At 39.2% G+C, this 26170-nt stretch overlaps 1 protein-coding gene across 6 annotated transcripts in view; it reads right to left on the bottom strand.

The window, feature by feature from the left end:
• The window catches only part of CDK14 (cyclin dependent kinase 14), a 321217-nt gene that overhangs the window by 147302 nt on the left and 147745 nt on the right, over positions 1-26170 (bottom strand). For all 6 annotated transcript variants that reach the window (XM_062605168.1, XM_062605171.1, XM_062605172.1 and 3 more), the window contains 2 exons: positions 19884-19946; positions 6757-6880 (listed from right to left, as the gene is read on the bottom strand). In XM_062605168.1, coding sequence (XP_062461152.1) covers positions 6757-6880; positions 19884-19946 — 187 coding nt within the window. The remainder of the gene's footprint in view (positions 1-6756; positions 6881-19883; positions 19947-26170) is intronic.

The following is a 26170-nucleotide window of genomic DNA, read 5'->3' on the forward strand; positions in this document are numbered from 1 at the left end:
TGACATCTAAATCCCATGTTCTTCTTAAGTACAAAACCCTGAAACAGATTTTTCATCACAGTTGTTTTAATGGTGTCCTAACCAACTTCCTTTATTGCCCTTAATGGGTAATTAAGATGCTTTCCTCCTATTTAAAGGCTCACTATAACTCTAACTTGTAAAAATGGGAAACTGGATTGAACCCGCAGTAACCTGAGATGCATTTAACAGGGGACCCATTTAGTGAGTCACACCAATCTCCAGAGCTCCTTAATGGTTTAAAAAAAAAGAAAGTAGAAATTTCCTTTTCAGCAAATAATCCTACACAGTGCTTCTCAGGGGGAAGAGTGTAAGTTACAGTAATACAGTAATACAATACTTCAGTAACAGCTGAAAAGACTAGTATATTTGAAGAATTTTAATTTCAACTGTTAAAAGCAATCATTGAAGGCTGATATAGACAAAAATTCAGTGTGTGGTTCTGCGCTGTGCTTACTATTAGTAGAGAGAAGTTAAAGTCTTAGCTGAAAACAGAACCTTGCAGTTTTTGCAAATTGCTGTATCCGGATAGTAATCCTGTGTCAAATCTATTCTTTCTCCATAGGCTATGAAAACAATTGCTGTTAATAAGGCATTATTCTTGCATTGACTCTCACAATGGTAATTTTTTTAGCTGTATTCACCTGATACCTCAATACAACAGTCAGATCTATGAAGCAAATTAGATGGAAATCCATGATGAGAATAACAAACCAAATAGATAGGAGAAGGAAGAAGCATCTGCAGTGGTACTAGACCACACATGCTCCTACATCTTCAGCTCTAAACCAGTGCACAGTTCTTCAGCCCAAATGCCAGAAATCAGATCTACCCCCTTTTCACTACTGTCACTTGAAACTTCCAGTCACATATGCATCTCCTCTCCACTCTTCACCACAGATCTGGTCAAGATGAGGGAAGGTCACAAGCACAGCACATGAAGCCCTTGCTCCTGGGTCCCCTAGCTACCTATCAGCTCTGCTCCTAAGCTCTGAGCCCCTGGATCTAGAAAGCAACAGGGATGTCAAGGGCTTTTTTCACTGACTTGGTAGTGTGCAATTGAGTTTATGCCAGGAGAAATGCACAGAGTCTGCTCTGCTGCTCCAGGTCTCCAATGCAGCTGCCATGTTGAACAGCTTTATCAGCTTCTGCTCTCAATGGAAAACACTGTATTTACAGTTAATTACAGAAATAACTGTGTTTCATACAGACCTGCCACCTAACTTGGGTTTGAGCAGCCTGGGTTTCACTTTCCAGGTTCCCACTTCCTTTTTTATAACTTAATTACAATACTGTCACTGAAGTAATCTTCATTTCTTGATATTTATTACAAACAGAGCCCTCAAAGAAACCTATTACTGACCTTCCTAGGGTGTACAAGAAAAAATTCTTCAGATTTCAAAGGCTGTTATCACAGGGGAACAGGCTGCACCCAGGAAACAGCAACCTCCCACAGGGATATGGGAAAGAAATGCCTTTTCCATCTCTGTTCAGTTCAGACGGGGTGTTAGAGGGGCCTGTGGACACACATTTGCGGTTAGCTGGTTCCCTTTACCAGCAGCAGCCTCTGATAACAAAACTCCAGACGGCTTCCACCATTTCTACAGCCCCGACGAGCCCTGCTGTTGAGGCAGCCAGAGCCTGCTGTGAGTCAGCTGCATCAGAAGTGATCCAGGCTGCTCCTACAGCTCATCCTGAATGCCAGGTGGCTGCAGTGCCATGGCCCACTGTTCCTCAAGTGCACTGGAAGCCAGAAGATCAGAGGGAGACAGCCTACATTACTAGAGATGCTCTCACAGGCGTTTTGACAATAATTTCATCAGGCATCTCCAACAATAAGAAATACAATCTCTTTAGATACAATGACAACTTCTTATACCAGCATCTTCAAGAATTGATACTCTGTGGAGCATTTACACAGAAAAACATAGCAGTTATCCATACAAGCAATCTTTTATGCAATCCAACCTTTCACATGAATCTTCTATGGTACATAATAAAGAAATCCCTCATGGGATTTTCACTGTGAAAAAAAGAACTTTTTTTTTTTTTCAAGTTGTCAACATAGCTTTAATCATTTTTACAGTAAACTATACAGCAATATTCTTGTCCCCCATGACATATCTCTGAGATGCTCCCCACAGAAAAATCTATATGGAAATTCATGGAATCCTCTTTAATACTCAGCTGTAGTTTTAAACTGCAACTCCATTGAGTATAATTCTCTTTATTACAAATCTCAAGCCTCTTTGCTCCTGCTATCTATTATTAATCATCCTATGTATCTAGAAGGATGAATGGTTTAATCACACTTACATGATTCTTTCTTTTACTGCATCAGAGGGCTTTATATTAACAGAACTCCAAAAGCTTAAGGCAGGACTTCCACCATAATCCAGACCTCCTGTAGCTCCTTACTCATCCAAGGAGATCCCCAAAGACAACAAAAAGCTGACAGGAAACGCTTCAGGTCAGTGTTATTTGGAAGAGTAAAGCAAAGACACTTCCATTAAGACTGTCGTGCTGTTTTTCCCTCCAAAGCCCACTCCCACCAACAAGAAAGAGCAACTCTGACTGCAAGAACAAGCACTAAATCACTAAAGCACCAAGTTCCTGATGCTCTTTCTCATTCACTTTGCGACACTAGAATTCACTGGACTGTTACTGCAGTTTGAATATTTTTTAAGGGAACAAAGCTAACAAAAAATTGGGGTAGAGAACAGGGAGAAGGGAGAACTTCTATTCAAGTCTCAAAAATAAAAACCTCAATTAGCAACTTTTCCTATCCTTGCAAATTATACTCCAGCTAACAATACCTTCTACACCTGCTGTTTCATACTTTGAAATTGTATTTTGCAGTTCTGCCTCTCAGGTGCCTGCATAGTCATATACTGTGTCTTGGGGCCATGGCATAGAGAGAAAGTCAGATGTGACGACGTAAGGTCCATGCACTTACAGTAACTTCACAAGCCAAAACAGAGACCAAACAGATATTCAAACTTCATTCGCCCTCTCTGTGCAGTTCACTTCTCTTGCAGCCAGAGCAGAAAAGACAAATGGCTTCAGGTAAGTTTCACAAACAAGCAGTCCCCTGAAATCTCCAGCAGCAGGCTCATCAGCTCACAGGTGAAGCTGGACAAGGGACCTACTGTTAATTTGGCCAGTTTCTCTCAGCCTCAGACATGCTACCACTGCCTCACAAGCTAGTCAAGTTTAAATATTTTGCTCTCTACACCCATGCCCTGAGGATTTTCTCAATGCATCCAAAGGTGATGTCAGCATGCCTACCCTCAAAAGCTATGGAAATGTTTTATCCAGAAATATATAATAACAAGTGTAACTAAAGGATATATAAAAATAGGCATACTGTGATCAGATTAAAGGTCCACACTGTCCCTGGAAGAGTCAGAATATTATGCTGTTAGTGGATGTTTTGGGACATAAAATAAGAAACAAGAAATAAAAAGAGTAAATCCTTCCTGGGAATCCCACATGGAAGGTGAGATCCATCTCCTACCTGATTGTTATCAGCTATTTAGGGACCTTGTGCTGGAGTTACTAAGTCTGAGAATCTGGATGCAAACATAAGATTAGCCAATCTTGATTTATAACAGCATACACAATAGCTAAATGCCAATACCCAGTCACTAAAACCAAAAAAGCATGGTATATACCGAGTCACAGAGCCACACAAAAAGAACTTGCTTAATCCAAACTGCCAAACTGCTGAAGGCTTTGTCCTGTCAGTGAAGCATACACATCCAAAGGCCAATAAATGGATCTGTATACAATGCAGAGAAAAATTAAAGTGAAGAAACTACTAACCAAAGGCTAAGGAACAGATACACAGCCCAATCTATGCAGTTACTAGCATTAAGCAAAAGCCTTTATTCATTTAAGTTTATAATTGTTTATGGTGTTACTCATTAAAGGTTTTTAATACTTTATTTCTACTCAAGACAGACATATGTGCAGGGGAATATAAACAAACCCATGGACAGCTAAATTCACACCACAGGATCAAAAATAATTCTTACACTTCATTTCATGAGGAGAATTCCTAATACACTTTAATTTCCTCTGGAATTTTAATTAGATTGAAAACAGAATGCAGGAATGGAGCTGAAGGACTATTTTTCATAGCAACAATTATTCAAGTTGTAGTCTCCCCTATTATATCTTCTCAAGAAAGCCATTTTTTATAGCTCATCCATTTTTAATTTGACAAAGCCTCTATGTTCTGTTCTCCCTTTTCGTTTGACTACTGAGTCTTCTCATAAATGTTCATTTCCTAGCAGCTATAGCACAACGAACAGAAAAGCAAACCACCGTTCATCTGAACAAAGACACTCCTACACAGTGGAGCATCTATGTCTGGGAGCCCTGCTGTAGAAAAACACATGCCCACAGTTATTCAAAGATTCCACTTCAGCTGCAGTGCAATGCACTGGCAGGCATGAATAGCCTTTCTTTTACCTTGTTTATTCAAGAACTATGATCCACTACAGCCTGCTTTTAAGTATTTGATATTCTACACTGAGAAGATTAAATAAGCCTGACACCAAATGAAAAACTTTGCCTGTGCCGTTGATTTTTCCTAAACTTATGAAACCAAAATCTGAAGGTCTTGTCCTTAGAGACTAAAAGGCCTTTGCTCTAAGATTTTATATTTATTGTGCTAGCAAAGTCAACCCTATCTCTGACAGAAACTGATTTCTTGATAGGTTCTCTCCTGCCTTGAGTGCATTTGAAAGCAAAACACCCCTAATTTCCATACTGCTCCTCATGTAATTAATCAAATATACAATCTGAACCAACTTCCTTTCCAAGCACATTATAGCAAATTAGTCATTCATGGGAGAAAAACATAAAGAGAAACAGGACTGTAAGAAGAGTCTTTGGTACTGGGAAGGTGGAAGATGGGCTATAATAATACAGCTTTTAAATAAGTAAATATGCACAGGGGTGCACACAGAGAGCACATGGGAGTGCTCTTATTTCTTATTGTCTCCAGTGAAAGAGGTCATAACCTTTCAGACTTTAACTTCATCACTTCTAATTTTTCATCTTGCTCTCTGAAGAGAAATTTAACCCATCTGGTTTTCAATTTTATGAGGTCATGGGCCATGAAAGAAAATTTAACTTAAAAAAAAAACAAATTGAGATATATAATATTCTTCCAGTGTATAAGAGAATCTACGCAGATGTTTCTGTTAGGTCAGGAGAAACTTTTAACAAACAGAAAAAACTTTAGCGGCAGCAGCACCACCAAAACCCCCACACCATATGAAACATTTTATGTACAAAAGAGTTTGCAACATCACCTACAGATCTTTCAGTATCGACCAAAGCCAGAGCACAATCATCAGAATCTCTTGAAGGACTTGCAATAAGGGGATGCTTGGGTGTCAGATAAGTTCACAGTGTTTTGTACATATAAATGATACATCAAAACTAGTCATCTCAAACAGCACAGCACCTTTAACAGAGGACCAACTCATATATCATTGCAAAAACACAGATACATGAAACAGGTGAATCATTAAGAGATTAAATCTCATAGTAAAATGAAACATGCAGGAATGCTTTCTTTAAGCATTCTTAAAAACACTTCTGGTATCTTCCAAGTTTTGAAAAACAGCAACAGAAGATGGTATTTAAAACCAGTTAATAATTGTTTCAAATACTATTTCTCTAATTGCCTTACAAGCCAAAGGCCAATCAAGTTCTTGTGGACTGTGTCCACCTGAATTCCTGTTCTTTTCTCCAGCATAGCAAATACACACTGAGCTGTTAATTGCAGTAATGCTAATTAAAAGACAAAAAAACATGACTACATTAACAGTGAAATTGCCAATTAGCACATACGCTCCCTCATTACTGCTGCTGCATGAAATGCGAAGCCCAATGTGGATAGGCGTCATAAAAATAAAGGACATTTAAAATAACAGCCAATAGGTCACATTTTCAGCTTACTTCAGAAGTTCTGCTGGAATCAGTAGCTGAGAAGTTGACCTACAGGAAAGGAATTCCTACAGCAGTTTGTTGAAAGCACTAAAGAAAAATATTGCCATTTTCCACATCTGCATTCACAATGGCTTCCAGAGGAAACAGTACTTGCCCCACTGCAGGAACTAGAAAGTAGCTTTAAAAATTAAAATTCAAAACCAGAAAAAGGCTGACATTTCAGTGGACAATTTTCCCTTGCATTGTACTCCACTTAAGGTTCCCCATAAGGGACTAAGGAATACTGAAAGCACCCTGGGTGATCCTAGTGTCCTTTATTCTTGAAGGAATAATTATTCTTGTGTCCTTCAGTCTCTTTCAATAACCATTTCATGCAGGTTAATCCAGATCTCCACAACCCTAGAGCTGATTCCATAAAGTGACTGTGCTCTTCATATAGTCTATATTTGCTTAGATCTCTCTCTTCTCTCTTTTTTTTCTTTCTGTTTTTTTCAGAGGTCTCATGGTAAATAAAACTGAAATACATTCAGCATTATCTTGCTTGTGAGAACTGGAGTATATATTTGTTTTTTACTTGCTCCCTTTTAATCAAGCATTTTGTTGACCATAATCAATTTCTTCACTCGGGAGAAAAATGTGCAATTATCTACAATGAAGAAGGTGTGTCTAAGGAATAAGGGGAAGGGGGGGGGGGGAGAGAGAAATCAATGGAACCATCTGTCTGACATTCCTACAACATTATAAGAGACTAGTAATTAACTGCTTGCCTACCAAAGTCTGCCAGCTTTAACTCCCCCGTGTCACTGATCAGAAGATTCTGTGGTTTCAGGTCCCTGTGCAAAATGTAACGCTGGTGGATGTAAGAGAGTCCTCGCAGCAACTGAAATAAAAATAACTGAAAAAGAGGGGGACAAAAAATGACCTCTGTTAATATTTTGCATATAACCACAGATGATTTCTTCACAATATGCAGGGTGCTTGCATATTGTGGTAACATCGTGTCAGAATTCCTCCCAAAACGGCGTTAATTCCCACCCAAGTTTAACACAACAAAATTTCCACCTAAAAATATGTATTTTGCAAGGACTAACCCCATCCTCCAAACCCTGCTGTATCATAGATGCAATCTGCCTGCTTTATAAAGAACAAGAGCAATATAACCATGTGCAGAAGGCTCAATTTCTACCAAATTATAATTATATTCCATTTACCCATATGGCCTTAGAGATTAGGTGGTAGCCTGAAGACAGATGTGTATCTTCACTAATTATAGGATACAACAGTACAGGGTGCATAGAGATGGGGAGATAAGGCTGGGGGATGGGACACTGGAGCTAAAGCAAAGAAGAATTTAATAACACAACAATAACACGTGCAGGAAACCTGCGAGTATGATAGGTTTTCTCCTTCAAATGTTTTTTTTAATGGGAGTTGCTTAAGTATTTTTTATTAGGAAATAATAATTCCCACTGAATCTAAAGATGGTTTTTGAAACCTATTTATAATAGTCTCTAAGGTAAACTTAGATAGCAACCTAACTCATCCCCCATGTCTCTTCTAACCCTTCACTAGACTCTGCAAATGCTTTCCATAGAGCCAAGCATTGATACAGTGTATCAATGTGTAGTTGTTGTAATCTGTAATTATGAACAAAGACCTGGATGATGGAGATCTTTTGTCCTCCCCTTTTCAACTCCTCTCCCATCATTGTCCTGCATTCTTATAAGGCACCCCCTGTGAAAGGCTGTGTTACCCTCATGGATTTTGTCCATACAAAGGGTGAATAAATGTTTCCTAGGAGTTTTCTTTCCAGATTTGAAAAATCTCCACTAATATACAGACCCATCATACTGAAATATGTTAAGAAATACTACAGTTTTCAAATGGGAACAAAACAAGACTTTGCAAAGCCAAATATGCAGGATTCAGGAGTATATATGGACCTCATGCCTCACAGCTCAGTGGCTGGTGAAATGTGCTCTCTCAGAAGATATGGAAACCACACCAAAGATTTGGAACAAGTCAGCCCGAGCACATGAGTATTTCTAATTAACTTGCAAGACAAGCATCCTATTTAGTGACTGGCGAAGCGAGGAGACATTATAAAAAGGGTTACAAAATCTGATTATAAAGGAGAATAAAGGCTGACATTAAAGAAACAGAAATGTCATGTTACTGAAGTTGAAATGAATTTAATTGCATTTCATTTTTTCCCTGAGTGCAGACACAATACACTGTATGTTTAGCTATTTAGCCAGGGCACAAAGAGCCATATCAATCACCTTCTTGCCACGGCTGGGTCTAACAATGTGCTGAGGAAACCTAAGAGCAAAATAAAGAAACGAAAGAATAGCAGGAAAGTCATAAGTAACATGCACATTCCTTTTTGAATTGTGGTTAAAATGGAATTCATGGTACACAAAAACTATTTTAATAAGGACAGGAAGCAGAAATGGCTTTCATTACAGCCATAAAATGCAAATTAAATTCTAAGAAATTACTTCAAAATAGTAATTTTTTTTAATAGAAAGGTAAGGAAAATATCCAGTTTACTAGGTGAAATCAGTGGTATTTAACTTCAAACATTATCTTTGAATATGCAAAGAAATTTCAATTATCATGTTATCTTACAGCACCATAATCTTTATAACTTGAAATATGTTTATGAATGTGGGCTTTCATTTAGCTTTAATGCAAAGAGTGAAGTGATTTGATAGGACACGCTAAGGAAAAAAAACAAAAATTTCACAGCTAAACATAATAAACGTCTACTCTTGAGGACAGCTTTGGAACATAGTTTTATTCCAAACTTGTAGATATGCTGTAGTCATCAAGTACTTCCACAAAAGTCAATTAATTCACTCATATACACTATATCAATTGTTTCCTCCTTGGAGGAAGATCATGAAAGAGAAGGGGAAAATAATCTCCCTGAAATAAACAGGGTAAACTCAGTCACTGTTTTGTTGCTTTCTCTTTGCCTTTTTGCCTTTGTTTTTATTTGGTAATACTAAATAGGAAAAGATTTAAGTGAAAACATAAGCTAAGTGCCCAGCAGCAGAGCATTCTGCAAAACACAGGCCCTCTGGGATTGCCTGGGCAGAGAGAACAGTTAAAGCGGCTCTCTATTCCCAGTGGTTCCCCACTCCACAAGAAGAAAAGACAAATTGGAAAGAACTGTTTCTGATGCCTCAGGAAACACTTCTGCCTTCTCACAGACAAGTTCCGTTCCCTGTCTTTGAGGAAAGCCAGGGAAAAGAAACCCAAGAAACCTATTCCCCTTCAAGACTCACTCTATTACCTTCACAAGGCCAGAAACGAATGCTAGATGAGGGACCATCACCTCTTAGCCTTATATGTGATGTGAAATCGGTATAACACCTAACATGGTTGTACTCGGATCTTACTTTCTCCTTCCTCCACCTTGCTCAGTTCTGATCACCATGAAACTTCAGCCTGGGGCTTCTGCAAGGTTTTTTGAACAAGCAGCTGAACTGCCATTTTTCCAAGGCCACAGGATGGTAGCCCTATGTCCAGAGGACAACTCTAAAAGGAGTCAATGGCAAACTCCATATGCATTTCAATGGGTTGTTTAGGAGGGTAGAAACAATACAGATTCATGGTTCTTGATCTCTTATGTTAGTAACTTGCATATTTGCATGGCTAAGTGTGAAATAACCTGCAAAAAACAAACTCGGACATCACTTGTGTACGGTTTGTAGTTTATTAGTAAGAGCAGAGGTTTGGTGCTAAAATTAGAATCACAAAATGACACGGGTCATTGTGATAAGAACTGGAGAAGATACAAAAAGGGAATGATATTTGTCTCTAGAAGTCGGGTTTTCAGCAAGGCTTAAGATTAGGAGGCTCAACGCTTTACATTCAGACCAAAAAAGAAATACAACCCCAAAAATGAATACTTGTCCTTCTGGCCTTATTTATTATAGCCATGAAAAAAAAAAAAAAAGCCAAACCTTTTTTCCCCTAACAGTTCCAGAGCTCTCATTTTAATGAGGAACATATTTTTGTTTTATAACAATTTTGTCAATAAGAAAAATACATGCAAGCAAAAGCATGCCGAGATTCATGGACCATGATTTTAAAAGAGTATTAGCAGTTCTTAAAACTTACAAGAGAAAGCCCTCAACACCACAAAAAAATTAGCACCTACACAGTCTTTATATAGCATAAGGCCTGGAAAGCTACTTGAGTTACAGGCAACATTTGAAAAATTCCTGTTTAATTAGATTTTCTGAGAGACTCACCAGCTGCCTGTATGAACATCCCTGCCTTCACAGTGTTTTTCATGAGCCTGGGTTGTTATACAACCAAGACCATTATACACACACATCTAATAGCTGCAAGATAGGTCGTATGCAGCAGAATGTTTAACTTGACAGCCTCTGAATGTCACCTTGGATCTTGAACTCTTCTCATGCAAATGATCTTATAAGCTAGACTGTCACAGGCCATCCAAAACGTACATACTGGGTGGGACTGACGGGAGTTAACACTTTCTGACTGAGGTTCAGAAAGCTCTGACAGGTCTAACGTTCATATACAGGTGATCTGTGCAGAAGTGCTCAGATAACTCCATGACACCTCCATTCCCAGACATAGTAGAGAATTTCTGGCAAAGGACACTGGGGTAAATGAAGAGTAAAAATTTACAACACACCTACAGAGATTATCCAGAAAACACACATTTCCACACACTGTCCTGGGCATCAAGGAACCCAGTGACAAGAAGGATGCTGCCCAAGAGGACAAACTAATGAGGCCCACTGGGGGGGGGTTACATCTTTCCCTGATGACACTGAGGATTTCTGAATTATTTCTTGCATCTGAGCTCCCTTACCACATGTTGTATTGTGGGAATAAAGGATTTGGCCCTAGATACAGAAGTAGAAAGCTGCATGGATCTTTTAGTCTCTTTAATATGCACAAAGTTCTTAGCTCCACTCTTTCTGCAGCAAGAGAATGCAAATGGAGCTGAGATAACGTGGACCAGGAGTTCATATCAGTTCAGAAGAAAGCTGAAAGCAAGGCTGGATTAATGTGCCAATCCTTTAGCGAACTCATATTGCTGTATTAGCATAGTTACTTTTGAAAAGTAATATACAATACTACACAAGGTTTATTATCACTCATCACTGATAACACAAATGCTCCTGCTTCCTATATGTATAAAAGCACACCATCTGGGTATCATGCAATCATCTGAATTCCCTTGTGTGTGTTCAGCATCAATCGATATCATATTCTGTCTTAATAGGCCATGAAATCTAAAAACAGCGGTAAAAGAAACCCAAGCCAGGACACTTCACCTCATGCTTGCAACCAGTGTACTTCTCCCTATCATCCAGAGGATGTTACTGTCTTCTGTGAATTACTGGCTATTTACAAAGGAAAAAGAGGTAATAAATCCCCACAGTACTATATCACAGCCTTGGAAATAGACACAACTGAACTCAATGCTCCACATTTGGGTTTACTAGGTTGTTTGGGAGTTTTAAGCCATTTTTACTTGTTTTAAGCCATTAAACTAAAAGAAAAAACTACCTGTAAATACATGTTATCATAAAAACAAGGAGCTCATCAAGCACAATCTTTTTTATCACCTGGCTGAATAAAAAAAATTGTTAGCCACTTGAATCACTGTGATTCATAATAAGCTTTATCTCAAGAAAAGGCTCTCCTATCTGACCTCTCTGGAACCAACTGAGTTCTTTCCAAATGAATTTTAAAATAGTTCACTCCAAAATGTATTTATAAAGGCTTCTAGCTTGCTCCTGCATTCCTTACACAAGTCTTACCAAAGAGAATGTCACACAGAAATGCATACAGTACAGCCACTGGGAATGCCGACCATACAAATACTTAAAAAAAATAAATAAATACCGATGTTTCTACTCACTTGCAGCAGAACTGCAAAGGGAAGAGACTGGAAAGTGTTCATTTGTTCACTTCTATTCTCTTTGATATTCTTTTAATCATTTTTTGTCCCCTCTGGGTACTACTGCAGTTATTTGCAACGAGGAAGGTGTGCTTAATTAACTGAGTATAAAGACGCTTCCTTATGATCAGTTATAGATGTCTGCTAATGTCCAATAAGTGGAAGACTCTTTCAGATTTATTTTCCTGAACGGCAAAAGTGAAAATAAATTTAAATCTCCTTTTCTACCTTTCACCAATTCATTTCCAGGCTGATCTAGGTCAGAGTGGCAACTGGTGCCTCACCAATTTTAAAGACAATGAAAAAAATCGTTTCTTCATCCCTACAATATTTTCATGGTGTTTGCAGTATGTGAACCTTACAGATCATACAGACAATAAATTATACACACACACACACACTTGATATGAAAGCAACATTCTTCTAGCATGAATTTTACCACATTAATAAATATTCCGCATTTACTGATCACAGTTGTGCACATTATCAAATCATTACTTTAAGTGACAAGACTGACATAAAGTAGAGTGAAATGCTGATGCCATATTTAATGTCTGATAACTAAAAAGTCTAATTTAAATAATCAATTCTCAATGCCATGTGTAAAAGACGACCTTAATTTGGCATAACATTATTCTGTCTGCTGTACACCTGCTTGTTCACTGAATGAGGAATGAAAAATAGCAACTTCTCAACCACATTAAACAGCATTGCTTCCTACTTAGCATATTTGTCGAACTGTATTTTTAATTCAATTCTACAGCAGCAGCAGCACTAATTTCAGTGAGTAGGAGAGATTTTAAAAGCATGACATTAGTTAGATTTGCTTCTAATAACAACAAATAGAACTAAAAGACAGTAGGTATTCACCTTAAAGTAAGAGTGTTTTCTCCAAATTCCAGCAGATCAACGTGACAGATGAAATAAGATATGAAAATTCACCATAGCCGCATATATTGTCATGGTTTAATTGCCCAATTCCTGTGTACCTAAGTATGGCAGTCAACCTTTTGGTCAGACATCTCTAGTCACACACTGGCAATCTGTTAAGCCATGCCACACTCATGTGCCACAGCTTCCCCTACATCACATAATCACATGTTTGTCACATATGGATGCAGGACTGGCCATATAATTCAACACACATCTGCCATAAAAAAAGGGGAATGTGAACCTCTTGCCACATTTATACAATCGCAGGATGGAAAGAAACGAGAAGCACACCAGGGAGACTTACATGGATAACACAACTGCAACCTATCACAGTTTTCAGATACTACCCTTTACTAACAAGCATATGGTTTTATGTCTTACTAACACAAAGTGGAGCTGCTACTCAAAAGCCAGTACTGCCAAAGTTCAAGCAGCTGCACTTCAAGCATTTTAAGCCTCACGTGGATGGAATACTGGAATTGACTAATCCTTCCATGTTCTGAATACTTCGCTACCCTTTGTGCTTCAGATTGTCCAAATCTGTAATCAGTTCAATAATAAACATTTATGTTTACAAAATACATCTGATGACAACTACCCTATGGCATTGACTCAGATTATTAATTTTCACATTAGTCATTAAATGCCAGAATTGTTCATCTGACAAAACCAGATTCATCTTTAAAAACTGCAACCATTAGTTAAAGAGAATGTACAATACTGCAGTATGGAGAGGAATAAATGGATACCACAAGTGATTATGTGCCAGAGATAACATCAAATAACATATAGCATTTGCTGTATTTCAACATTTTCAATTCAGCATGCATTTCATCTTGTTTAGGAGGCTAGCATTAAAACCTTGGTTTATTAAATCCAATATTTTTATCATATCTGATTTGGGATTTCTAATGGGTTTGTTGTTTTTTTTTTTTGTTTTTTTTTTTGTTGTTGTTGTTGTTTTTAACTCTGAGTGCTAGAAAGTTGACTGATCTCCTCTTGAGCATTTAGCACAGAAAAATGTCACAGCATCCCATTATGTTTCAGTAATTTCTATTAATTACATGTATTTTAAACTACTTTTGTAGAAATTTTAGGACTGAAACTAGTTAGGTTTTTGCTGAAACTTGGACATTTTTTTTTTAACAGAGATTATTGGCCTGTCCTAGGATACCCAAATTCAACTCCAGACTTTGCCACATACCTTACCTGTGACCTTGACCGCTAACTATTTTCTCTGTCTCCGTATTACAGTGATAAAACACATTTTTAAAGACTGTGGTGGGAGTAGGGCTTAGCTGGTTGAGATTTTGCTTCAAAAATATCTATCAATTATGCACATAAGGCTGTTGTGCCCTGCTCCCTAGGAGCAAGGAAGGCTCAGAACTGAGATGAGCAAGAGCTTTAGTCTTAAAGGCTCCTAGAAGAAGGTTGAATATTCATGTTTCCTCCATGCAAACTTCAACAAGAGAGTCTGCCTACTCCTTCTTATCACTTTTTGTCCCCAGGAAGAGAAGAGGTGCCCAGGGAGAAAAACATATCAGAGTAGTGATATTAGGTGGAATAAGAACAAACTGGAAATTTCTTCTCCCTCTGGTCACAGTAGACGATGGAAGCCTTCCAAGTTGCCTGAAGTGGAAGACTTTGAGAGTGATTAAGAGACAGAGACAGTTTTTTGTCAGGTTGACAACCTGCTGTCATTCAGGCTGATGTTACACGGATTGAGGAACAGTGGGTCAGAAGCTGTGTCTTTTTATTTTGTCAAAGATGTTTTTTTGAAGCCAAATGCTCACACAAATTGATATCACATCTAACACTGCAAGTAGAAGAAAAAAAGGCACAGAGGAAAAAAAATGAGGATGCTTTTCCCAAAAGGCCACAGCTATTTCAATGCATCACCACTAATTAAAAAGCAAATCAGCTTTCATTAATAGATTTCTTTTTAAGGCAGGAATGCAAACAAGCAACACAGGCATGAAAGAAGCAAGCCTGTGCTCCACTTGTTCTACCAAGCAAGAGGAGTTAAAGAAAATTAACTCAACAGTCAAATAAATGCATCAAAACATAAAGATGAATTGACTTTCATTACTGGGAATGTAGTCATATGAATTAAAAGATGAGGTTAAAATAAAGATGATACTTCAAAGGTTAAAAGAAGTTAAGAGCAGTTACATTTTCACAGGACTTGCTGAAATGCACACAAAAAAGATATTTAAATATAAATTATGAATTTACAAAACAAGAGCCATTTATGGACAGCTGCAAACAAAGGCTCAGGAGAACAAAGAAGCTAAGTCAAAAAGCTGTTGGAGGTGGTCCTTTACCAGGCAGAAGGGAACACAAATCAGAATGAAGATCATCATATCTTCTGCATAAGAATATCATGTTATGCAGAACTTCAAAACATAACATCACCATACTATGCAGAAGCTGAGGTGTTAAGAAACTAAACATATGTTGAAAGACGCATCAAAAATGCCAAGAAATGGTAATTTATTTTTTTTTTTTGTAGGCAACTGATTCTCTGTTTTGCTGGCAAAATAGAAAAATGCAACAAACTGGGTTCCAGAGCGTCTCTCTGTCTGACCTCTGATGTTTTCATTGTAACTGAGAGTAAATGCCTATTTCCAAGACAAACTCCAACTCTTTTCCATGGGATAGTGGTGGAATCTTACTAAAATAATACACACTCCAACCAAAATGGGGAGGATAGGGTAGAGAGGACATATGCAAGCTTTGTGAGGCAAAATGCTGACTGAGAAAGCTTGTTGTTGCAACTGCATTAGACACAAAGCATCAACTTCTGTAAGTCAATTTAATTGATGCTGAAATGGTGGACTTGGTAGGGCTTGGTTAATGGTTGGACTCAATGATCTTAAAGGTCTTTTACAACCTAAGTAATTCTATGGTTCTAAAAAAAAAAATAAATAAAAATCACTGGCAGAATCAGTTAGCTGCTGTGACACATTAGAGTTCCTGATGTAGGAAGCAATCCAAATGTTTTAACTGAGTCCAAGAGGTATGAACTGTCTCTAAAGGCAGCAACATCGGCAGGAAAGAAAGCCAAGAGTACAGACTTCAGTACAGTAGTCCAGGCCAGGAGGAACAACACAGGGAGAGTCAGGAGCAAGACTTGTACCTCAGTCTGCCACAGCACATCTTGCAACTTGGCAAGCGCCACATGGCATACACCTATAAATCAACTTTTAGCTCCAACCAAATACAGGGCTGCAGCAGCAACTTCCAACAGAAACATAATTATATGTGGGGCCACATACTGAAGAATTACTGCTTGCCTTCTGTTTTGGAAAAACTGAGTAAGATGTCTTCAAAACCAGAGAGGAGATGAGGCTGTGCCTACTAAATAGGGACTTATTAACCAATTACCTTTTCTCTCCTGATGTTGAATTATAATACTGTACACACTGTATCAAACTATGCTTAGAAATAAATGGTAGATATAAAGACTTCTTAGTTACCAAAGATGTATAAGACTGTGTGTCTGGAGCGATCACAGTTTAGAGAACCTATGGATTGAAACTTACTGTCAATTTCCCTGCCAGCTGATAAAGATGTTGCAGGTACCTAACCACATTTTTCTCACCAGGATACTTGTTATAACATACTCAGGGATAGGTATTTTAGAAACAACATCTCAGCCTCACACACATATTCTTTGAAGAGTTCAAGACCTGATGTTATTTCTAAGACTTGTGCCTCCACACATGAATTACAAAATTTTGAAATCATTATGTGTGAATACATACATACCACTAAAAACGCTAAATCTAATACTTTAGGAAGCAATGTTTTTTGTCTGCTTAAACATACTGTCCCAAGACTCTAAAAACTGCCAGTTTCTTTATAAATTCCACATCCTTACAATAATCTGCTTAGTCTTTATTTAAAACATAAGTGACAGCAAATAGCCTATCTGAAACCACAAAGGCAATGTCAAACACAATACCCAAAGGGACAGCAATGTGGGTGTCCATCAAAGTAATTTGTATTTTATTCTATTTAAGATACTTGATCTAAAAGTAAGCCTGAGGGAACAAGCATTTTCTTTAGCTTGTAAATACAGAGAAAATTCAGAAATATAATTAGGCTGAAGATGTCCTATAGAAAGCAAAACATATGTAAATAAAGGTTTTGCTTCTTCATTCCTATAAAGTACAGTTTTACATGAATTACTGTGTAATAATCTTTGGAAAAAGAAATATGTATGATTTCATGGTTTTATATTTATAATAACTGGCAACAAGACAGAAAGAAGTATCTATCAATAGGCAATACTTTCCTTGAGAACAAATCCAAAAGGCTGGGGGCCTTTTGTCATATTGGGAGAGCATCAACAGCTTAATCCCACAGGTTAGCCCCAGAAAGCGAAGACTAATTTATTGCTACTGGAATATAATTGCTCACCTGGATGTTTTATAAAACAGATTTCGAGATCACACAACCAGTGATTCTGAACAAACACTGTCTAAAAGTCTGACTAAATGTGAAATTCCTGAAGGACCTCTAGCAAGAAGGGTCTGGCAGGGAGAGAAGGCTAATTAACATGGATCAGCTCAACCCTTAAAAATCAACTGTAAGTCCAGACAGACAACTGTTCAGAAGCTAAAAATCAGCTGCAAAGTCTCAGAACCAATTACATAAGTTGATAAACTGAGTTCAGTGCAGCAAAGCATTAAGATACTACGTTAGCAACCATCTTATCTTCTAAGAAGAGGGGAGCTCAAGTTTTTAGTTTTGCATGCTGGTGAAGGTGTGGGCATTGTTAGCATGTACGGCTGGGTTACCTTCTCTCTACAGTTCCTGTCCTCCCAGCTGAAGAAATCATTCTGTTTTGCTAAGCAGGTATTTTATAGTTTTGACAGAGGTACTGCACTGAAAACCCCATGCAGGCTGATTCAGCTTTAAAGTGCTAAGAGCTCAAATCATTATGCTTGGGTTTAATAATTACTGCATGAATTAAGGCTAGCCCTTGCTGCTGGCCTGGCAAGAAAGTCTACTAAAAACATATAAACAATTTTCATTAATACTATTTAACAGGAAAAAGAAAAAAAAAATTAATTGTCCAATGGGATTACTCATGGTAGAAAGGTAGTTTAATCTGCTCCAAGTTCCCAATGTTTTTCCCTTTTTTTCCAGTTTCCTTTTTATTAACTTCGAAAATCCTGAGCTAACAGTACATCAGGACTCTCCACTCAAATATTTCTGATGTGCCCATGGGCTTTGGAAATCTTGCTGAACACCTTTGTTAGATGATAAAGATAGCTGCAGGAATACACGCAGCAAAATTTGAAGGAATAATGCTGCTGCTCCTCTTTTAAAAGACAGGTATCTCAGGATTTAGAGGAATGACGCATTAGTCAGCCTTATTATCCACGTACGCTGATTATCCTCAAAGACAAGCTCACTGAGCCCTTATGTGACCAAGAAAAAGTAGTTATGTGAATTCCTATGTCTTCTCAGTGGGGAACAATTACAGCTACAGTAACTACTGTGTATTAGATCTCGAGCTGTACAGCACTGCAGCCTTGGAGTAGGTCTTACAAATCTGAAGCAGCACGAGGAACTATCAAAGCTACTGTTAACTTATCCCAAACCTCATGAGCCAAATGCAAAAGTATCCACACAGGGAAATAAAACACAAACCCATTGCTTTAACAAGCACTTTCAGCACATGAAACTCTGCTCATGAAACTGAGCAGTGAAGAAAGCTCAAGAGTTTTACTGGTTGAAAAGCAGGCCCACCTCACCCACCTTCGAAGTGCCACAGTGACAGAGGCACTGTACAGCAGTCCCTGGGAGAAAACTCACGGGCTTTCTCTTTCCATGGACCAAAACATGCCAGTTATAGCCATACAAGGATGCTACCTTGCAGCACACACATTACATATTTTCAAAAAGATTTTTTATTTTTAGTTTGGCCAAATATATAAAGTAAGGAATAACGTTTTTTTTTAAGATGGTAACAATTCTCATCTAATTTCATATGCTTTAGATGCCACTTTTCAGTGAAAGAACACAGAATATTAACCAATCTACATTACAAAATTAGTTGATGTGCAACAATGATCAGCTACTGGAAAAAAAAATACATTCTTTTGGGTTTTTTCCAAACATTTCCTTAAATCAAACTGGCCTTCTGAGTTTTCCAGGAAAGACTGATTTTTTTTCCACAAACTTTTCAATTTCAAGAAACTAAATACTAGAACAAATTTGTCAGTATGACAAGTGAAAATTTAAACACCTCCAAAGTAGAACAATGGGACTGATGTCAAAGTGCAAGACAAGTGTAACAAATATCATTGGGGTGATCTGTACACACACAACACATTCTGCATGTCTGACTGGCTTCCACTTGATGCTAAAATCATTTGGCTGACTTCCCAGAAAGTAACTGGATCAATCTATCTTTCCATTAAATCCTGCTAATAAACTCCCTCCTTCCTGCATGTTGATTCTTGCTATCTACCTCTGAAGGAAACTTTTTCTTTAGAAGTGAGATCAGCTATGAAAATGCTTCATCAAAATTAAGTGAGAAAAAAGATTAGGGACGATTTTGTATGCCCATATAAAAAGCAGTACATTCACAGCTAATACAATTCATTACAAGTCCCTCTAACTCAGTAAACCTACAATGACTTAACTCACTGAAGAGCTAGTACTGACAGCCTAAAGCATGTTTACTTAAGGGTTCTGGGGAAGTATTGTCTTAAAAACAAATGTTTGAATGGAGGGGCTATCAACACTGTAACAGTATTTACTCTCATATTCTGTCTCTCCATCAGTTTTACAGACTTCACAACTTCTTCTGTGGGAATATTCAAGTACTTTACTTTTCAATTATTTTTAAAGAAAAAAATTAATATGGTTCCTACCCTAATCATTTTCCCTTTAGCTAATAATCAGTTTCTATGAAATAACTGGCATGACATTCAACACCAAATTACTGTTACTGCTTTTGCCTTGAATGTGTGCTCTTTTTGACTCTTACCTTCACATTTTCTGGATGAAGCCCTCCAGGGTGTTTGTCCATGTACTGACATAAATCAGTGTGCTAAAAGAAAGCCAGATGGAAAAAAGGGTATTAATATCTGTATGACTGCAGCAATAAATATCCTTCTACTTAGGTGTGGACAGAACAAATGGAAAATAAGATTTTTCAGCCACACGTGCACACTCGCAATTGCACTATACACTCCACTTTGCTTAACAGTCTTGGTAATTTGACTGATACGAATGTTCACCAAAAGCATATTAGTGTTTTTTCCTAGCATCATGTATATGGTAAACTAATCACTTGAATTTTAGGATTATTTTGTACCTTGTAAGGACAGTATCACCCTAACTGCATAAAGGTAATATCTGTAGGGAAAACTGAAAGGGAGAACCTCAAATGCTGTTCTCATTATTCACATTAAACCACTGCATTTTAAATATAATCTTATAGTTATTCTAGATTACGATGGCTTAATGGTCTAGAAAATAAATCTGAAAGGCACTGCGTATCACGAGTACTGAATTATACTTCCCAGCTCAAAAAAGAAGCATGTATTATGCACATGTATAGCTATTAATTACAGATCATTTAGAAAACAGCTTCACAGAAGACTCAAATCTGTACATTTTCAGTTCATGGTTGCCTATATTCCCTGCAAATATACCACAAATCTCTTCAGAAAATAAGCAGGATCGCAATGTACAGATTAATGTTACTTTTAATTAAGTATTTATTGCTTTTACTGTGAAAACATTTATTTTCTCTGGATTTTCTCTTGCATTTCTTCATTTTCCTACTAGTCAGCAGCATGCTTTCAGCAAAGTGGCATGTTGCTTCTCTGATTTGTTTCCACAACTCAGCTTCTGGAATTATGTTCAGAATAAGCAAAGAAAAATATGCACTAGATTAACCACCAAAAACTCAGAGACTGACTCTGCCTTCCACACCTGGTTTCTGAACACATCTGGTAAAAATCATCCAGCATTCCTTCAAAAGCTACTTGGCAATACCTGCCTCACACATACAGAACAGCTGAACTAAAAATATAGGCAGTTTTCAAGGTGCGAGTTTTGGACAAAAGCTACCTTTGACATAGCGGGATGATTTCTCTGTGCAACATTTCCCAGTCCAGGGGCCATTCCCTAATGCTCTTTTGCAGAATTACATGGATATATAGGAAAGTCCATGTCTCCTAAGACACAAAATTTGTGCTGGCTACAACTCTTCTGTACAAACTTCTTTTCTGAAGTCATAAACTACAAAACCGGACTGTGCATGTACACCTGACACTGCAATGACATAAGATGCACTGGTTGATTAGGTTGTGCACTAGCACAGGTTTCTTCCAGGAATTCTTACATGGCTCTAAGAGAGCGAGTGCCCTGAATGCAGGAAATCGCTTCAGTCACCGAAAGCAGCATAAGTACCAGAAGGGCAGAGAGAAAGATCAAACAGGCAAACCATACTAAATACAACACAACAGAGCTTCTACCAAAACACAAGCTACAGCAAGCAAGCAATACTTCAATTTACAGTTAACACATTAGTGAATGCATTTACTGAGAAAATAAAGAAATACACTTCTGCCACTGAACAGCTGCTGTCAGTGAATTGTGTTTTGCATAAAGTCTGTGTTTAAACTGAAGACTTATTCCTAGTTTCTGTAAATTCTTTAGCCACTTCAGGTACATATTCCTCTTCTATTCTCTGAGTAAGTTTTCTGGGACTCTTATCAATAAACCATGCCAAAAAATGGACCAGTCATCCTTCAGTATGCATCAGTGCATTACCTAATTTTGTCTTTTACTTTATCTACACCAAGGAAACAAAGTCATCTGCTAACCTTGCCATTTCTTTGGAAAAACTAACAGACTTTGAGTACTAATCCCAGCACAAGAGTCTGCCTCCAGCAAAGTATCAGCTGAAATACCATTATTACAGGTAATGAATGGCTAGTGTCAAATAAGAAGTTTGGGGGATTTCCCCATTTTAATGGGTTTTCTATTACTGAAAAGAAGTGGCAGTCTGGCGGAATAACAAATTCTCTTTTTTAACTTAAATACAAATCTTTGAATAGTGATAGCACCTGCAGTGCTTGGGAGAAGATTAAAGAAAAGCCTTAAATGTCACTTTAGAAAGCCCAGCAGAGTGAACAGGGCAGTGCTGTCCCTTCCTCAGACGCACCCATTGTGGCCCAAGCAACACACACTCCCTCATGTGAGCTGGCTGAAGGAGGAGGATTATCATTTCCCCATAATTCACTCTTCCAGCCTTTGCTGGTGACAGATAACCTGGTAGTTGGGAAACTTAACTGCCTCCTGACCTTCGACTGGTTTCTACGATTTGCAACTAGTCAGCCAACATAAGGACAAAGAAGATAAAACCAATGCTACTTCTGAAGGTCCCATCCCAGAAGCCCCATCACCCCAGCTGCCTGCTAGCTGTACCTTTCTATTCACCAAAAGCTTTCTAAGAACATCCTCTAAAGAGTCACATCACCAGGACCAGCAGTAAGCCATCTTTTTATTTCTAATATACTTTCAATGAATTGTAAGGATACCCCCATTTTTTTGCACTTATATTTCATTTATTATTTGGATGCATTTTCTCCATACATGAATATCAGCCATGATCGTATGTTATGCATCATTCACCTCTTCCTACCCCAAGGGCCGGGATGACTGGTAGCTTGGTTTAACCTTCTGCATCAGTAGTTCCCTCCTTCAAAATCCAGTTGCTAATATCTGCCTAAAATTCCATGTAAACAGCAATTTCTACAGAATCCTGGAAACCTTACAGAGTCAGTTGTGCAGCAGTCTTTTTGCATCTAATTTTTCCCCAAAGAAATGCTACAGACACAAAGAAATCTCTACCAAATCTTCATTCAGACAGCAAACAGAAATGGAAAGTGTTTTCTGTACAAATCTTTCAAGAATTTGCCCCCATAAAACTAAGTTATAGTCTTTTTCATAAAAGCAACTGAACACCATGGTACCAACTGGGAAAGCAACTTACAAAGTTTCAATACATTGTTCCTCACTTTAAAAAAAAACAAAAACATAGCAGTAAAGTAAAGGCAGACTCAGCTGCTCTTCTTTTCCCAAGGCAGGGACTCAACGCACATTGAATTAAATATTAGTAAATCCAGGAAAGCTGGCAGCGCTGCAGGGACAGCTATTTCTAAACCTGTATTCCCTTATAGCCTGCAAGTGCCAGCTCTAGTGCTTGTGCGCACAACTGACAGTGAAGAACACAACATGAATGCAAGTTTCAAGGAAGCATTAAAAAAAACAGAGAGCAAGCCTGATGAAAGCAGTTTTCTAACAGTACTTCATGAAATTGGTACCATATAGATGAACAGAGTTTTTTTCTTCATGTTGCATTTCGAGGCAGCAGGCAACATGCTTTTCCAAGTGGAACAGTGGCTGCAGATACAGGATGACATACTCTGACACTAGAGTCTCTGCTGTGGGTACCACCTTGATGTAATAAAATACATATCCTAAAGGAAAATTCAAGATACAATTGCATATTGCAGTAACATGAAACTATGCTGAAGCAACGGAGGAAGGCAACATGCAAACGAACCAACACACCTTTTACAGTACTTTCTCTGCTGTCTTAGAGGGTGAAGACACCTCACAGGGAAGCAGGATCCACTGGGAATGCAGTACAGAGACTTCCAAGAAATTGCAAAATACCTTTCACACACCCAGGTAGACCAACTCTTCTTTGAGCTAGCTTTTAACAACTCTATCAGCCACACTGTTAATCCTCAACACATACAAATCACAAGTAATCTCATGATCACAGAATATATGCTATTTAGCTTAAGTTAAAAATCCCATTAAATCCTTATTTTAACAGTCCACCAGTTTACCCACACCTATATGTAAAAATAATCTATTATCACTCGTCTGTTCTTAACAGCTACACAAAATCAATAGAGGTAAATCAAGTTACCACAGTGAACAACTCATAAGCTAGGAAAGTCCAGAATTAATGGGGTTTATCCAACCTTTTATTTGTTTGCTCAATAAATGTGTATTATGATAACTTTTTAATGTGATCACATACTTTTTTCCCCTCACAGGATTAGATATCCTCCCTGAACAGACTAGGAGGTACTTGATTACAGAACAGCTGTGCTGCTATTCTGGGTTGTTCTGTTGTTTTTTTCCCCTCATTTTCACACAGCTTGCAGTCTCTGGCTTATTTACTACTTTGAAGGCAGAAATATTAATCTCACAGGCTTTCCTGCCATGCTTATTGCTTCGCTATTCACATGCTTCACAAACATAAAATATTTTCATAGCAGTCCAGGGGATTATTTCCTTTTATCAGGTAGGGAATTGAAGAAACAGAAAAAAAGGCTCAAGTATCACTGATTTGGGCAACTCCATTTAAAACACTTTGGGTTTGACTTTTCAGAGTATTTGGCACTATTTTGCCTTCTGTGTTTTGACAGAGTTCAGTTACAGCTGTGTCCTGGGTTCAGCAGTAGCAGTCATGTGTCTCCCTCTTGGTAGCTGGTGCAGTGCAGTGTTTTGACTTTCAGCTCGGGAACAGAGCTGATAACAAGGATGTTTTGGTTTGGCCAAGGACCTTGTGAGCCTCATGCTCTGCCAGGGAGGAGGGGAAGCTGGGAGGAAGCAGAGACAGGACACCTGACCCAAACTGACCAAAGAGGTATTCCATACCACAGCACGGCATGCCCAGGAGGTAACTGGGAGTTAGCCGGAAGGGCTGGGAGACTGCAGGGTCGGAGGAGGTATGGGTCGGTGCTTGGTCGGGCTGGGGGGGCAAGTTATCGGTCAGCTGGTGCTGAGGTGTTGTATTCTCTTCCCTTGTTATTTCCTTTATCATTATTATCATTGGTGGTAGCAGTAGTGATCTGTGTTATACCTTAGTTACTAAACTGTTCTTACCTCAACCAGTGGGAGTTGCATTCTTTTCGATTCTCCTCTCCGTCCCTCCAGGAGCAGGGGGAGGGCAAGAAGGGGGGGAAGTGAGTGAACGAGTTACCTGACTGGGTTTAAACCACGACAGTTCTTTTTTGGCCCCCAACGTGGGGCACGAAGGGTTGAGATAACGACAGATCTGACCGGATTAATAGTCACTTGTCACAATGCTGATTTATTGGCTCTCAGAGTTGTTCTTGATCTCACAGCTTCAGAATGTTGTAACTTACTTAGAGCCGGTATTTGCTGTGTTAGTGTTTATCAGGTGTGGGGCCTGGGCTAAGGTTCTTGTCTCACTGTGCTTTATGGCAATGGCTTGTAATACGGGCGGGCTCCAGCAGCAGGGCGGGACGGACGTGGCCTTGGACTTGTACCTGGCTGTCCGGCTGCTCTTCACCGTCCTGGCCCTCGCCCTCTCTCCGTCTTCGTGAGGCCGCGGGGAGCCGAGGGGCAGCGGTCCCGGGAGCCGGCGGCAGCCGAAGCGGCCCGGGAAAGCGGCCCCGGGGACCAAGCAGCGGCGGGAGCGGGGCCGGAGGCCGCGAGGGGACGGCTGCCGGTGGAGGAGGTCGGGGCGGTCGAGGAGAGGAAGGAGGCGGCTGCCGAGCAGAGGGAGATAAGCGGCGGAGGAGCCGAGCCCCGCTGCCGAGCCCAGTCCTGCGATGGCCGAGAGCATCCCCCGGAAGCCGCCCGCCGAGCCCCAGGAGGATGCAGGAGACCACGCAGCATTTCCCAGCAAGGCAGAGGAGGAAGAGCTGGACTCAGGAAAAGAGAAGCCGGTGGTGGGAGAGCCGGCAAGCACAGCAGCTACACCAGCCCCAGTGACAAGTACAGCAGCTACACCAGCCCCAGTGACAAGTACAGCAGCATCGTTTGAGAGTTCTGAAGGTTTTGAATGGCCTTTGGGTATCCTTGGGACCTGCCTGCTGATTGTGATGGGGATCAGCATGTTGGCACACATACAGACTGTGTTTTATGCACCACCATTTTGTCTGATCTCAAAAGTTAAGCAGAGTCAGGTTTGGGTCTTGTCTGGGGTTAGACAACAATATAGGGGGACCAAGAGGTTTTCTCCAAGGCTGGAGAGTCACAAGTGGCAGGCTGTGTGTGACAGTATGGGCAAGTATCTAGTCCACTGGGCCCCTCCAGTGTTTTGGAAGTGTCGGAATTGGAAGGCAGCTGTATGGAGTCCCCAGCAACAAGCTGCAGAAACTGCTTAAGGGGACAGTGAATTATTTTGAGCCTGGTGGGCCCATGGCACTTCAGGCCATCAGAGCAGAGAGGCAACACAGAGATGGACTCATGATCGAGGGGTGGACTTAG

This window comes from Pezoporus occidentalis, unplaced genomic scaffold (genome assembly GCF_034315485.1).
Source record: "Pezoporus occidentalis ecotype Australia unplaced genomic scaffold, CSIRO_AGI_Poc_V1 ctg9, whole genome shotgun sequence".
NCBI classification, from domain to species: Eukaryota; Metazoa; Chordata; class Aves; order Psittaciformes; family Psittacidae; genus Pezoporus; species Pezoporus occidentalis.